Source organism: Anoplolepis gracilipes, chromosome 15 (assembly GCF_047496725.1).
Source record: "Anoplolepis gracilipes chromosome 15, ASM4749672v1, whole genome shotgun sequence".
NCBI classification, from domain to species: Eukaryota; Metazoa; Arthropoda; class Insecta; order Hymenoptera; family Formicidae; genus Anoplolepis; species Anoplolepis gracilipes.
The window spans coordinates 6,173,362-6,186,859 of NC_132984.1; the positions used below are offsets into that span (position 1 = coordinate 6,173,362).

A 13,498-nucleotide genomic window follows, 5' to 3' on the forward strand; every position below is an offset into this window, starting at 1 on the left:
ACTGAAAATTTTACATCCTTTGGTCTTGTATTTGATTGTCCTATTTGGTTAACGTTAAGAGAGAGCTGGAAAGTATAAAGTCAAAAAATTAATTGACTTTATTTCTTGTCAAATATATCCTAAATAGACTTTTGTAGCAAGTTTAATTATCTATAGCTGGTTAAATTATAAATAATTATAATATTTATATAATTTTATATATTATAAAAGAAAAATTTCAGAGATTTTATTATTATTACTATTATTTATTAATACAAAATACCATTTTTAAATTCGGAGGATCGTATCCAAGTTCCATTTCTTGCGGAATAACCATCAAAGAGTGGTTACACCAGTTTAAATTTTTAAGTATATCTAGTATCTCTTGTAATATCTAAAAAAAGTATATAACATGTAAACGGAACACTAATTGGAAATAAAGAAATGAAAAATTATGTAATTTTTTTGCCTATAAAGTATGTATCATTAACTATTATTTTTGCCAAGGTTACACGTTTAACAATTTAATTAACTTTAAAATTATAGAGAAAACGTATTATAAGAGAATATATAATTGCCAACCTTTTTAGCAGATATTACAAAATACCCCTTTTTAAATTTTTTAAAACACCCCTTGATACTGCATCCCAAGACTTCACCAAAATTTATGTTAAAGCCTCTTAAATTTTCCAAGTTATTCGTGACACTGTAAACACTAAAAAATTATATATATATATATATATATATATATAACTGTAACGGTAACGACGTTACAAGTAACGCATTACTTCCCAACACTCTAATATTTACCTTTGTGTTTTCCAAAGTATACATATATACGGTTGCAAACTAGCACTTTTATTACATCACAATGTAGCCCAAGTCTCCTAGCCACACTGTCATATATTTTTAATAAAATTATTTTTTCGCCCTGTTTATTTTCTAAAACCTGTGCAAGAAATTAAAATATAATACAAATTAAAATAAAATATAAATTAAAATACAATATAATTATAAGAAAGAGAGACAAAAAAAGAGAAAGAAGGAGAGAGTACTTTTAAGATATGACGAATATATGGTCATGCTCATGGTATAATTGACTAGAATTACAATATATTATTATATCTATAATAACTTACATTATCTATACAGAAAGATGTCAAATTTGCGTTTGTCGATTTGTTTCGTGTAAAGTTTAATGTATCAAATATATATTTCTCGAGTGTATTTATAATCTGCGTTCCTTCAGCTTCGTTCCAATGATTATCATCGATGTTGTTATTTTTCCAATAAGAAAAATTTTCAGCGGGCGTCAAGAATATCGGATGGTCGGGATATTTTTCTTCTAGGCATATCAATACTTCTTGTACAATGTTATCTAGTGACTCATTTACACGCGAGTAATAAACATCTTTTTGTGGTTGAAACCATTGTGCCACAATAGTAGCAGCACGTTCCAAAAGCTGCTCTTTTTGAGGTTGTGCTTTAAAGTTTTCCCACTTTTTCTTTGAAGAATATTGCCTCAGATAATGAAACATTTTCATGTAGCAATATCTTTCCGTTAGATCGGAATCAGTTCTTCTGAAAAATTTACATTACATTTACTGTGCAATAAGTACATTAATCTATATATGATGTTATTAGTAGAATTTAATTTATATTGGACTTTACCGCGAAGATTGCGCAATCAAACTTTTAAGTTCATCCATAAAAAAATAATTATTTATAAAATTCGGAGGATTATAAATTATTTCACTTAAACGTTCATCTAATTGAAATACTTGATTAAAATTTACAAAATTATCTATTTTGTTATTTAAAACATTGTCATAATGTTTATTAATTATTTGAGACACGAAATTTCGTAATTGTCTTGCACATTTAATGCCTGCTTCCATAAAGTTTGAGTATTTTATATCCCTTTGTTCGTTCTTTTCACTTTTTTTCTCATTTTCCTTAAACTTCTTGTCAAAAAATTTCTTTCCAGAAGGCCATCTAAGATTATAAGAATAATATTTTAATAAACTTTTGTATATCACACACCAAACAATGCTATCTCAACAGTAATCTATTTTTATACAAATACAATTTTTTTTACTGTTATATTCGAAAGTATTAACCAAAATATCAATTTTTTTCCTATTGCAAAAAATTAGATAAAATGGAGATAAATATGTTTTTAAATGAATGAAGGATTTATTGAGTAGAAGAACGTGGGGTAGAGAACGGCACCGCGGGGTACAATGGTGTAGAGTCGATATCTTTTTACAGAGATGCTACCATGTCATGAAATATGTTGCAATTATTGCTATTAGGCGTCTATTTCTGCGTGCTGTTATCAATGATCGCAATATTTTTAGTTGAAAGTTATTATAAATTATTTAATGCACTTGCTGTGCTCTCCGCGACTGAGTTGTAATTCTTCGATATATTTACATAAGGTAAACAATAATGAAATTCTATTTTTTATTACCGTAAATACATTTATGTTTTAAAATGATTTTTTCTTATTAATTTCATACTGTGTCTATGTAAATATTGATTAATTATAATTTTTTATATGATCAAAAGTAAATAAATACATTTTGAGGCTTAGTGAAATATTAGCCCACGATATGTTGTACTTTTTATTTTTATACTAGAGAAAGAAAGAGAGTATACATAGATGCTGTCTTTCAAAATTAATACCAAAAATTATTACATTAAAGGATATTTTTCCATGTTTTAAAGAGAAAAATATTTATTATAACAAGAGAATTGTTTTTATTTATTAATTTATAGTTATCATTTAAAAATACAAATCTATATTCTTATGTTCTATATATCATATTATAATATTGTGAGAGAGAGTGTGTGTGTGTGAGAGAAAGAGAAGATGCATTTGTTTTATGTACGCGTGATTGGTGTGTACGTATGATTGATGCATGATTGGCAGCGAAATGCGCGACGCGCGTATGCATACATGAGAGCGCGACATAAGTCCGCGACAATTGAATAGCAAAAAAAAATATTATGACACATCAGGAGAAGACATTAAGACATTAGTGTGTGTGCAGTTTTATCGCGAGGTTTCTTTTTGAGGTGACTTAATTTTCCGTTTGATTAGTGTCCCTTTTCTTTCGGGATAGTTTAACTATTTAATAGATAGCAAGAAAATATTATCCCACATTTGGGGGCTCGTCCGGGATCGCGAGTCAAACGGGCCTCGTGCATTGTGACGAAAGACGACGAAGACATTGTGCTTTTCGACAAAAACGACGGTGTTGGACAACGCTTAGACGGGGCATTGTGCAATATATAAAACGAGAAGTACGTTAACCATCGACGTGAAAATAACGACGAATTATAGAGAGTCGAGACGATCAAAATTTCAACATGCCGGAGGTGACCGATTTTACATTGAGCGAGCTATGAAGTAAAGCCAAAGCACATGGATTAGCCATCGGCGGCACGAAGGCCGATCTTATTAATCGATTGATGGTAAACGATCCGACAGGCAGGTGGATAGAGAGCCACGACGAAAATGAAGAGCGAGAAGCCGGCAGCGGTGGAGGAGAGTTTTACGACAGCGTGAGAGATGCCGAAGACGTTAGATGTGAGCAAGACGTTCAACCCAGTGCGCGTGAGAAAGAGCTAGCCGACCGCGAAAGAGAGCTCGAACTTCTTAGACGGGAACGCGAAGTCGAGTTCGGTAGACGCGAAAGAGAGTTGATGCAACGCGAACTCGAAATCGCTCGACGCGAGATCGCGATACTGCGACAAAATGAATGTGCAGTGATGACAGAGAGGGGGTCGCGAGTGCGGGAAACACGCGAAGAGCAAAGAGGCGAGGCGGCGATGATGTCGCGTCCATTATCAGGTATGAACATAAAAACAATCGCCGAATTGGTAAGCGAATTCGACGGTACGCCCGACAATTTCGACGTGTGGCAAAAACAAGTGAGTTTTATGAAGACCACATACGAACTAGCAGACGATGCCGCGAAGACGTTGATCGGAATGAAGCTCAAGAAAAAAGCATTTGAGTGGCTGCATTCAAGAGCAGAACACTTATCGATGACTTTCGATGAACTCATGGACGAGTTAAGACGAATGTACCGCCCAAAAAAGAACAAGATTGATTTACGAAAAAGATTCGAGACCCGAGTATGGAAGAGGGGCGAAACATTTCGAGAGTATGCGCACGATAAACTTATAATGGGTAATCGCGTACCGATTGACAAAGACGATATGTTAGATTATCTAATCGAGGGAATTTCCGACCGAGCGTTATGCAATCAGGCGCGTATACAGTGCTTCACGACTAAAGAATCACTAATTGATGCGTTCGACAAGATAACATTACGGGAGCAACCGACGGCGAGTTCAACACAGCAAGAAAAACGAAGTGTCATGTCAACGAAGTCTATGCGTGGTGGAAAGCGCGCGGAGGCCGAAAAGGATGAGTCTGTCAACGATGGAAAGAAGACAAATCGTAAAAGCTGCTTCAACTGCGGATTGTCAGGTCACGTGAGCGCGGAATGTCCCTCGAAGGGATTAGGCCCGAAATGTTTCAATTGTGGCGAATATGGACACATCGCGCCGAAATGCCCAAAAAAAACGAGACAATAAAGGAAGTCTGCGCAGCAGCGTACATCCCGCACAAGAAGTATTCGAAAACAGTGACGATTTTGGACAAGAACATCGAAGCGCTTATTGACACCGGAAGCGATCTGACCCTAATGTGCAAAGATGAATACACAAAAATAGGTTCCCCTCCCCTTCAGCCGACCGAAGTGCGATTCACAGGAATGGGCTCACCCGCCCACACAGCCATGGGAGAATTTCAGACGAAGATTACAATAGACGGACATTATTTCTCAATTCTTATACGTGTTGTTGCAGATGCTGTATCTCGCCAAAGATTATTAATTGGAGCCGATTTTCTAGGGTCGAGGAACTTTCACGCAAGGAAGGGTATGATTTACATTGACTCCGACGACGAGGACTTACCCGAGATTCTACAGATTAATGTGCTTGATGAAAATGATGTCGAAAAGGTTGATCTTTCTCACATCGAAGACAAAGATACGAAGGAGCGAATTGCGGCGTGGATCGAAAATTACAAACCTAATAAGACGACAGAGACGACCATAACCATGAGACTCGTATTAAAAGACGATACAGCGGTGTATCAAAAAGCAAGGCGTCTTGCGCCTGCCGAGAGAGACATCGTGAACACTCAGATCGCAGAGTGGCAAAATCAAGGCATCGTCCGACCCTCAACATCTGAATACGCCAGCCCTATAGTGCTCGTTAAAAAGAAGGATGGAACGCATCGATTATGTGTGGATTACCGACTCCTCAACAAGAAGATTGTCCGAGATCGGTACCCGTTGCTACTAATTGAAGACCAGCTGGACCGGCTGCAGAGCGCGGAGGTCTTCAGTACCCTTAATCTAAAAAATGGTTTCTTCCACGTACCAGTTGAACCCGCAAGTATAAAGTATACAGCATTTATTATCCCCGACGGACAGTTCGAATTTTTGCGCGTTCCTTTTGGTCTGTGCAACTCATCGTCAGTTTTCCAACGGTACGTGAACGCAATTTTTCGAAACGCCATTCGAGACGGAATAGTTTTAACCTATATGGATGATCTCATTGTCCTCTCTAACAACCATGAAGATGGATTGAAAAGGCTAAGCATAATATTTGAGATAGCAAGCAAGGCTGGTCTGAACATCAACTGGAAGAAGTGCTGTTTTCTGAAGAGACGCGTTGAGTTCCTGGGTCACATCATTGAAAATAGTACTGTTCAGCCGTCAGAACGAAAAATTGAGGCAGTCAAACGTTTTGCTGAACCAATGAACATTCGACAAGTGCAAGCTTTCCTGGGATTAACGGGCTATTTCAGAAAATTTATTGTCAACTATTCGAGAATCGCACGACCTCTTTCAAACCTTTTACGAGCCGACGCCAAATTCAGTTTTGATACTGATGAAAGAGAGGCGTTTAAGTCTCTGAAGACACATCTTAGTTGCCGACCTGTGCTTAATCTATACCGAATGGAAGCTGAGACGGAACTCCACACTGACGCATCAAAGTACGGCTACGGAGCCATTCTTTTGCAACGCGACGAAGACGATGGATTTCTACATCCGGTATATTTCGCGAGTGGTAAAACCACATCGGCGGAGGAGAAATATTCAAGCTACGAGCTCGAGGTATTGGCTATCATCAGAGCTCTTCGGCGATTTCGAGTATACCTATTGGGTATACGTTTCAAGATCGTGACTGACTGTAAGGCTTTTACTATGACGATGGGCAAAAAGGACCTTTGCGTTCGAGTAGCGCGGTGGGCGCTGTTATTAGAGGAATTCCAATATTTCATAGAGCACCGATCAGGACGAAGCATGAGACACGTTGATGCTTTAAGTCGAAATCCGCTTCCTGTCTGTTTGACGATCAACGAGAGTTCAGAAAGTCTAACGGCGCGGCTCAGGAATGCACAAAAAGACGACGACGACCTAAAAGAAAAGATCGAGAAAGCGAGAGAAGGACGACTCAAGGGTTACACTATGCAACGCGGTTTACTATATAAAGATGTCGGCGACGAGGTACGTGTTGTGATTCCTAGGTCAATGCAATTGCAGCTAATACGAAAGATGCATGAACGAGGCCATTTCGCAACGAACAAAACGGAGACACTCATCCAAAACGACTACTGGATACCTGGTTTAAGATCAAAAGTGGAAAAGGTGATTCAGAACTGCATTCCGTGTATCCTGGCCGAGCGACGACAAGAAAAACAAGAAGGTTTTCTTAATCCTCTCGAGAAAGGCAGCGTACCCTTTGATACTTTCCACATTGATCACCTGAGTCCGTTGCCATCTACCAAAAAGTCTTACGCGCACATTCTTGTTTTAATAGATGCTTTCAGCAAATTTGTTTGGCTGTATGGAACAAAATCGACGTCAGCGGAAGTTATTGACCGGCTACGAAAGCAGTCCTATATCTTTACCAATCCTCGAAGAATCATCTCCGACAGAGGTACGGCGTTTACTTCCAAGGAGTTCGAGACTTACTGCCGCAAGGAGGGCATCGAACACACTTTAACGACTACGGGGATACCCAGAGCCAATGGTCAGGTAGAAAGGGTAAATCGTACTCTAATACCGCTATTGACAAAGCTTTCAGCGCCCAACCCGAACGAATGGTACCGACATTTGGATGTTGCACAAAGATGTCTCAACACTTCACCGCATCGAAGCACCGGAGCAACACCTTTTCGGTTGATATTTGGAGTAGACGCACGATTATCAGATGACCCACAAATCAAAGAGCTCTTGAACGACGAGCTAATCACCACGTTTGACAATGAACGAGAAGAACTGCGTCGTCAAGCAAAAGAGAACATCCAACGAACCCAATTAGAAAACAAGCGTAATTTCAATAAAGGCAGAAAGCCGACGCAATTTATCGTATGAAATGTATTATAAATTAAAATATATAATACTTATATTATAAATAAAAATAAATTAATACTCTATTAATTATAGCAAAATTACAATAAAATAAAAATAAAATTAAGTATACATCGCATGGTTAGATATACATATATATATATGTTTAAGAAAGACGTTTTTATTTTTTTCTATTACATTTGCACTACATAATTAATATTTTTATAGATTTACGCATTAATAAAGTACAAAATAATATATAAATATTGAATTATTTGATAGCAAACCATCTCGAGCATAAATGTTTTTTTTTTATGGAATCCAAAAAATTAATTAATGATCCATATATAATATACAAACATACATATGTGTGTACATATATGTACATATACTATAATAGGTTCACTGCTTTATTGAAATTTAATATTAAATTTAATATTTACATATCATCACACAATAATATAAGCCCCTAATATATGTTTTATTTTAGTTAATTAAAGAAGCTAGACACTATCAAACAATAAAATTCAAATGCGAAAATAAATTAATTAAGATTACGTAATAAACTATTTTTTAAAAGACGATATAAATTTTCCTTCTTTTTCGACTGTCAAAAATTCACAGATTTAATAGTAAGCGAATATCAAAATTAAAAAAAAGGACTAGTTTCTTTAATCGATCCCCAAATATTTAATAGAAATTACTCAGAATGTATATCGCACACGAAATATAATACATCTTAATTATAATCAACAAAAATCGTTAAATTAATCGAGAAAAAAATATAAACAAATCTTCGATAATTGTCATAGTTTCCAATAAATAATTAGAAAAATAGATAATAAAAAAATAACTAGAAAAAACTAAATAACTAGATTTCCAATTCGTTTCACCTCAGATTCATGGAGCTCCAAACTTTCAAAAAAAACCTTAAATTTTTCAAATTTGTATACCTTTTGAATATTTTCGTTGAATATATAAAGACTTATCGGGTAAAATGCGTGGTTTGGGTGGCTGATTGAAAGTGCCGACAAAGAGGACGCGTCGACGCAATTTATCGTAGATCAGCCAGACGAACGGCTGCACGGAATTGACTACATTATTGTCTTCTGCCTGACACCGACAGAAAAAGCGGCTACTTATTCCAGTGTAGATAGCAGTGACCGCGCCAGCGACGGTTTCCTCTGTCGTTACCTTGACGTGGGTACGATGCATGGAACGTCCGAAGTGCAGATTCTTGTTGGGTTCCGCGATAAAATTACTCATACACGTGTACTGTACTAATTCTTTGGCGCCTAAAGCCTCGAGCAGCTGATGGATTGGCAGTTCTTTCTCCAAATCAAAGATCGGATTTATCATGAGATGGTGAAAATCTTCTTTCGTTACATTACCATCCAGCAGTTCGCCCATCCAAGAGATCCCTTCTTTGGAAGACATTCGTTCGATCATATCGGATATGTCCTCGATGCAGATATCCTTATAGGTCTGCGAGCTCTTCGGTTGCAGAGGATCGATAAAGTCACTCGCCCCTGATGATATCGCGTACCAAAGAGGCAACATCACAAACAGCGACGTGTTATCATTCTTGTAGGGAAATTCGTTCATGTAAATGCCTAGATTGTTACATATAACTGAAAAAAAAATTGAAAATGTAGAACAAAAATGTGATACATTAATAAAACCAATACGATCGCTCCTACAGCACGAAATATTGCTAAAATATCGCACAATATTTCAATATTGTAACATATTACAAATATTACAGCGATATCTTGCAAATATTATATAAATTTAATATTTTATTGGAGATATTGTAAAAATATTACTGCTATATTATAATGCATATTTTTCACTAGTTTGTTCGCTTACCGCTCTGTGACGCACTGTGCGTTATCTATTCCGTATTTAAGTTTTTTTTTCCTAAAAGTACCTAAAATCTGCAAATACAACTAGTAAAACTAAATATATTTTTCTCTCAGTATAATTCCTGATACACTCCTAATACAGGGAATTAAAATATTGAACTAATTTAAAAAGTGGACAAATAAGAATAAATATTGTGGTAAGCTTTCAGGAATATTGCAATATTCCAATTTTGCAAAGCAATATTTGTGCAATATTCCAACAATATATCGTGATTCCATCCAACATATGGATGATTGTGTAATATATCAAGCGTTTTAAAAAATGCATATATATTTTTCACGTTTTGAGAATGAAAAGGCATTTGCGTAGTTTCACAAGTTTTGATCAAGTGTTGTAAATTATAAATAAATATGACAAAACAGTAAAAATGAGAATGTTATTTTGTAACTTTACAAACATCCAATAGTAAACCATTTTTATTACATTAAATTACATTAAATTTAAAATAATATATTTTTTACACAAAATATATTATTTTGCCTACGATTAATTGAAAAAATTATATTATGAAAAAACGTACGATATACAGGGTCCCATTTTAATTCCTCCAGTGAAATATCTCGAAAAATATGGAAAATTCGAAAAAATGTTTCAGACAAAAGTTGTATGGTTTTTAGAGGGACATAAGATGGTGCCATCAGTTTGACCTTGAAGAGTCACATAAAGGTCACGTGAAGGTCATTTTGAATTTCTTAAATGGAACACCCTATATATTTTTGCATATTTTTGTAGCTTATCTTGAGAGCTTTCCAAAACACTATGATAAAATGTTTTTTCATTAAACACTTTTCGAGTTGTAAGGCTTCAAAGTTGCAATATTTCGACATAAAATACAAGATATCTCGTAAAATATTCATTTCTCGATTATCTTACTCTAATACTTTTATGCACAGAAGAACGAGACAAACCAATTGGCGTAATTAAAACACATAATTATGTTAAAGTAAAAATGTGTAACTGTAGTTGCAAATTCAGATTTTTTCTTAAAGATAACTATGTTTTCTTTACACCAATTGATTCGTCTCATTATTCTGTGCATAAAAATATTAGAGTAAGATAATCGAGAAATGAATATTTTACGAGATATCTTGTATTTTATGTCAAAATATTGCAACTTTGAAGCCTTATAACTCAAAAAGTGTTTAATGAAAAAACATTTCATTATAGTGTTTTGAAAAGCTCTCGAAGTCAGCTACAAGAATATGTAACAAAAAATAGGGGGTGCCATTTAAAAAAATTGAGGTGACCTTTACGTGACCTTCAAATGACTCTTTAAGGTCAGACCAATGGTACCATCTTATGCCCCCCTCGAAACCATACAACTTTTGCCTGAAACATTTTTCTCTTCCAGGCTTGGTTTTCGAGATATTCGACTGGAGGAATTAAAATGGAACACCCTGTATGTATAAATCAAGAGATGAGCGGCATACTTACAGGAATTTCGCTGTCGCCTTCTGCTGCAGTTAGAAACAGAAGATAAGCTCGATACATTGGGTTCGTGACGTGTTGATACTTCGAAAGACGTGAATTGACTTTTAAAATGGACTGTTGTCGTCAGAATAATTTCAATGTCACGAATAATCTCATCACATATTTTGAAGTGACATATAGTGTCTCTTGCCGTATTTTTCACTACGTCATTAACGCGTTGCAATAACTGAATAATATCCGTGCGAAAATCGAATATTTCAAGTCTATCTTTGAATAGGCGTTGTAGCGTTGTAATAATTAAACAGTGAACATTCGTAATCCAACAATTACTGTCATCATCATAAGAAGAAATCCCACATATATTATCCTGGAATCAAGAATATCAAAAAAATATGTTTGTGAAATCTTTATACCTTCGTGTTGTTAGATGATGACTTTTATCATTTCTTAATTGTCTTATTCAAGTTTTTATTTATCATACAGACAGAATATTTATATTACTCTAAAACTCTAAAATAAGAATTTGCAACTACAGTTACACATTTTTATTTTAACATAATTATGTGTTTTAATTACGCCAAGTTACCTCAATAAAATTAATCTATGTATATAAAAATCAGAATAAAATATCTCGATAAACATGATATCTTTGTGGATTTTATTAAATCTATCATTAAAAGATTTATCTATTAAAAAATTACACAGTAACAAATTTCAGATGTATCAAAATTTCAAATTTTAATTTCGCTTAAAAATACATATACTTTTATTGGTAAAATTATATATCACCAGTGACGAAAATGATAAAGCTTAATTTAACCAGTTTGGTCGATTAATAATAAACCCTCTGAATCATATATTTTTATTTTTACCACCACATTTTTGTCACATTTTTATAACTGTAATCTGTTCAATATTTATATTTATAATGAATAATTCATATTTTTATATATTAATTATTAATAAATAAGATTATTATATATTAATAATTAATTAATAATTTGGAGTAAAGCAAGATTTTCGTTTGATAATTGATTTTACATGTCATTTTATCATATCTGACATACAAACTTTGAATCTGTTCTTATCATTGTTTTTATCATTCAATACAAAAATACATCAGAATTATTTACCCGTGGTTGTGGAATGTCTTTTCTTATTGAATAGCATTCTATCAATTTATCTTTGGAGAAATATATATTTGATAAATAGAGAATTTCTTTTAGAAGCTCCTCGACAGCTCCTTTAGACCCAAAATAAATCAATAAAAGTACGTCATATATGCCATATGGACTGAAGACAAAGTCTTCGGAAGGATTGATCTGCCTAAGTTTATGCAGACACACAAATGCGAATTTGAAACGCGCCTTCTGCAATGCTTTCTCTAGAAATGTAAATATAAAAAACGGATAAGAAAAAATTAAGTAAAATTTACAAAAGAAAATATAACAAAAGGGAAATCATAATAAATTACAATTAAAATTAATAAATAATAATAATTAACGATGTAAGTATGTAATCAAAAATATATTAAATGCAAAATGTAGTGTATTAAAATTTATTGGACAATTATTTTTCATGTTGAGGATATTTTTCTATAACTTTCACACAAATTTAATTTTAGATATAAAAAGATTAATAGAAAAATATTAATATAATGACAGTAAAAAGAGAAAAAAAATTCGTTTTTATTATATTTATTAACATGGCTACATAAAAACTTTATTTAATATGTACGTAGCAATAAATGATATAATGTCGAAGAATGATATTTTCCTTATATTTTCATATAAATAAACTAATAGCAAAATTCGAAATTGACGGATTATTATTGATACATATCTTAATAATAATATTTAATATTTAAAAATTAAAAATAAGCGAACATCAAATAATTTTCGTCAATGATTTTAATTTTCACATTTGTTCAAATATACTTTCAATAGTCTATGCTGTGGAAGTAATATTCTATAATTAACCTTATTTTATGTATATCTAAAAAGGCAAAATATAGTTCATATAATACTTTGAGAAGAAATATTAGAATATTTTAGAATATTTGAATTTAACTAATTGTAAGATTCTTTAAATGATGGCCGTTAAATCATATTTATATATACATTTTGATAATAATATATAAAATAATAATACAAACAAAATATTTGTTTGGCAACGTATATTTTAAATCCGCATTCGATAAATCAATGACAAAATTGCGTGGTTTTATACAATTATCGTTAGACTCACCAATTAACTCCTTCTCTTTGTTTTGTAGAAATGACTGTTGCTCTTTCATTTTTGGTGATGACTGTTCCTCTTCCATTTCTGTCACCGATGACTATGATAACTATATGTATGAGATGACTTTCTTCTCTCATACACATTTTGTATTGTTTTCTGTCTTCTGATTTTGTCTCCTTGTCCTACACCAAAGTGTCCTTGTTTTGATTAATTTGAACTCACGTATACAAATACAAACACATACACATGTCATCTTTTTATTACATTTTATAATCTTATTATAAATAATTTTTAAATAATATTATAAATATATATTTTTTGCAGTTTTTTTCTTAATCAAAAGATAATGAGAAATGTGAAAAATATGTAGATCAATCAAACATGTTAAAAAATATTAAATAAACTTTGAAATAAAAACTGAAATTCTATTCTCAGTTCATCAGTCAATCTTTGACACGTGATGAGAGTTATAAAAAGAA

General features: G+C 33.3%; 2 protein-coding genes and 1 pseudogene across 2 annotated transcripts; 1 reads left to right on the forward strand and 2 right to left on the reverse strand.

Annotated features, from left to right (window-relative positions):
• Positions 1-354: 354 nt before the first annotated feature.
• LOC140674183 (uncharacterized) overlaps positions 355-13,498 on the reverse strand; it is a 257,866-nt pseudogene continuing 244,722 nt past the window's right edge.
• On the forward strand, positions 2,823-4,590 carry LOC140674143 (uncharacterized). The gene has a single exon (XM_072907526.1). The coding sequence runs from the start codon at positions 3,457-3,459 to the stop codon at positions 4,588-4,590; it is 1,134 nt and encodes a 377-aa protein (XP_072763627.1). The 5' UTR covers positions 2,823-3,456.
• Positions 7,868-13,193, reverse strand: LOC140673854 (serine protease inhibitor 88Ea-like). Its single transcript, XM_072907075.1, has 4 exons — positions 13,026-13,193; positions 11,912-12,162; positions 10,782-11,145; positions 7,868-9,052 (listed from the first exon to the last, which is right to left on the reverse strand). The coding sequence occupies exons 1-4, from the start codon at positions 13,099-13,101 to the stop codon at positions 8,361-8,363; spliced, it is 1,383 nt and encodes a 460-aa protein (XP_072763176.1). The 5' UTR covers positions 13,102-13,193; the 3' UTR covers positions 7,868-8,360.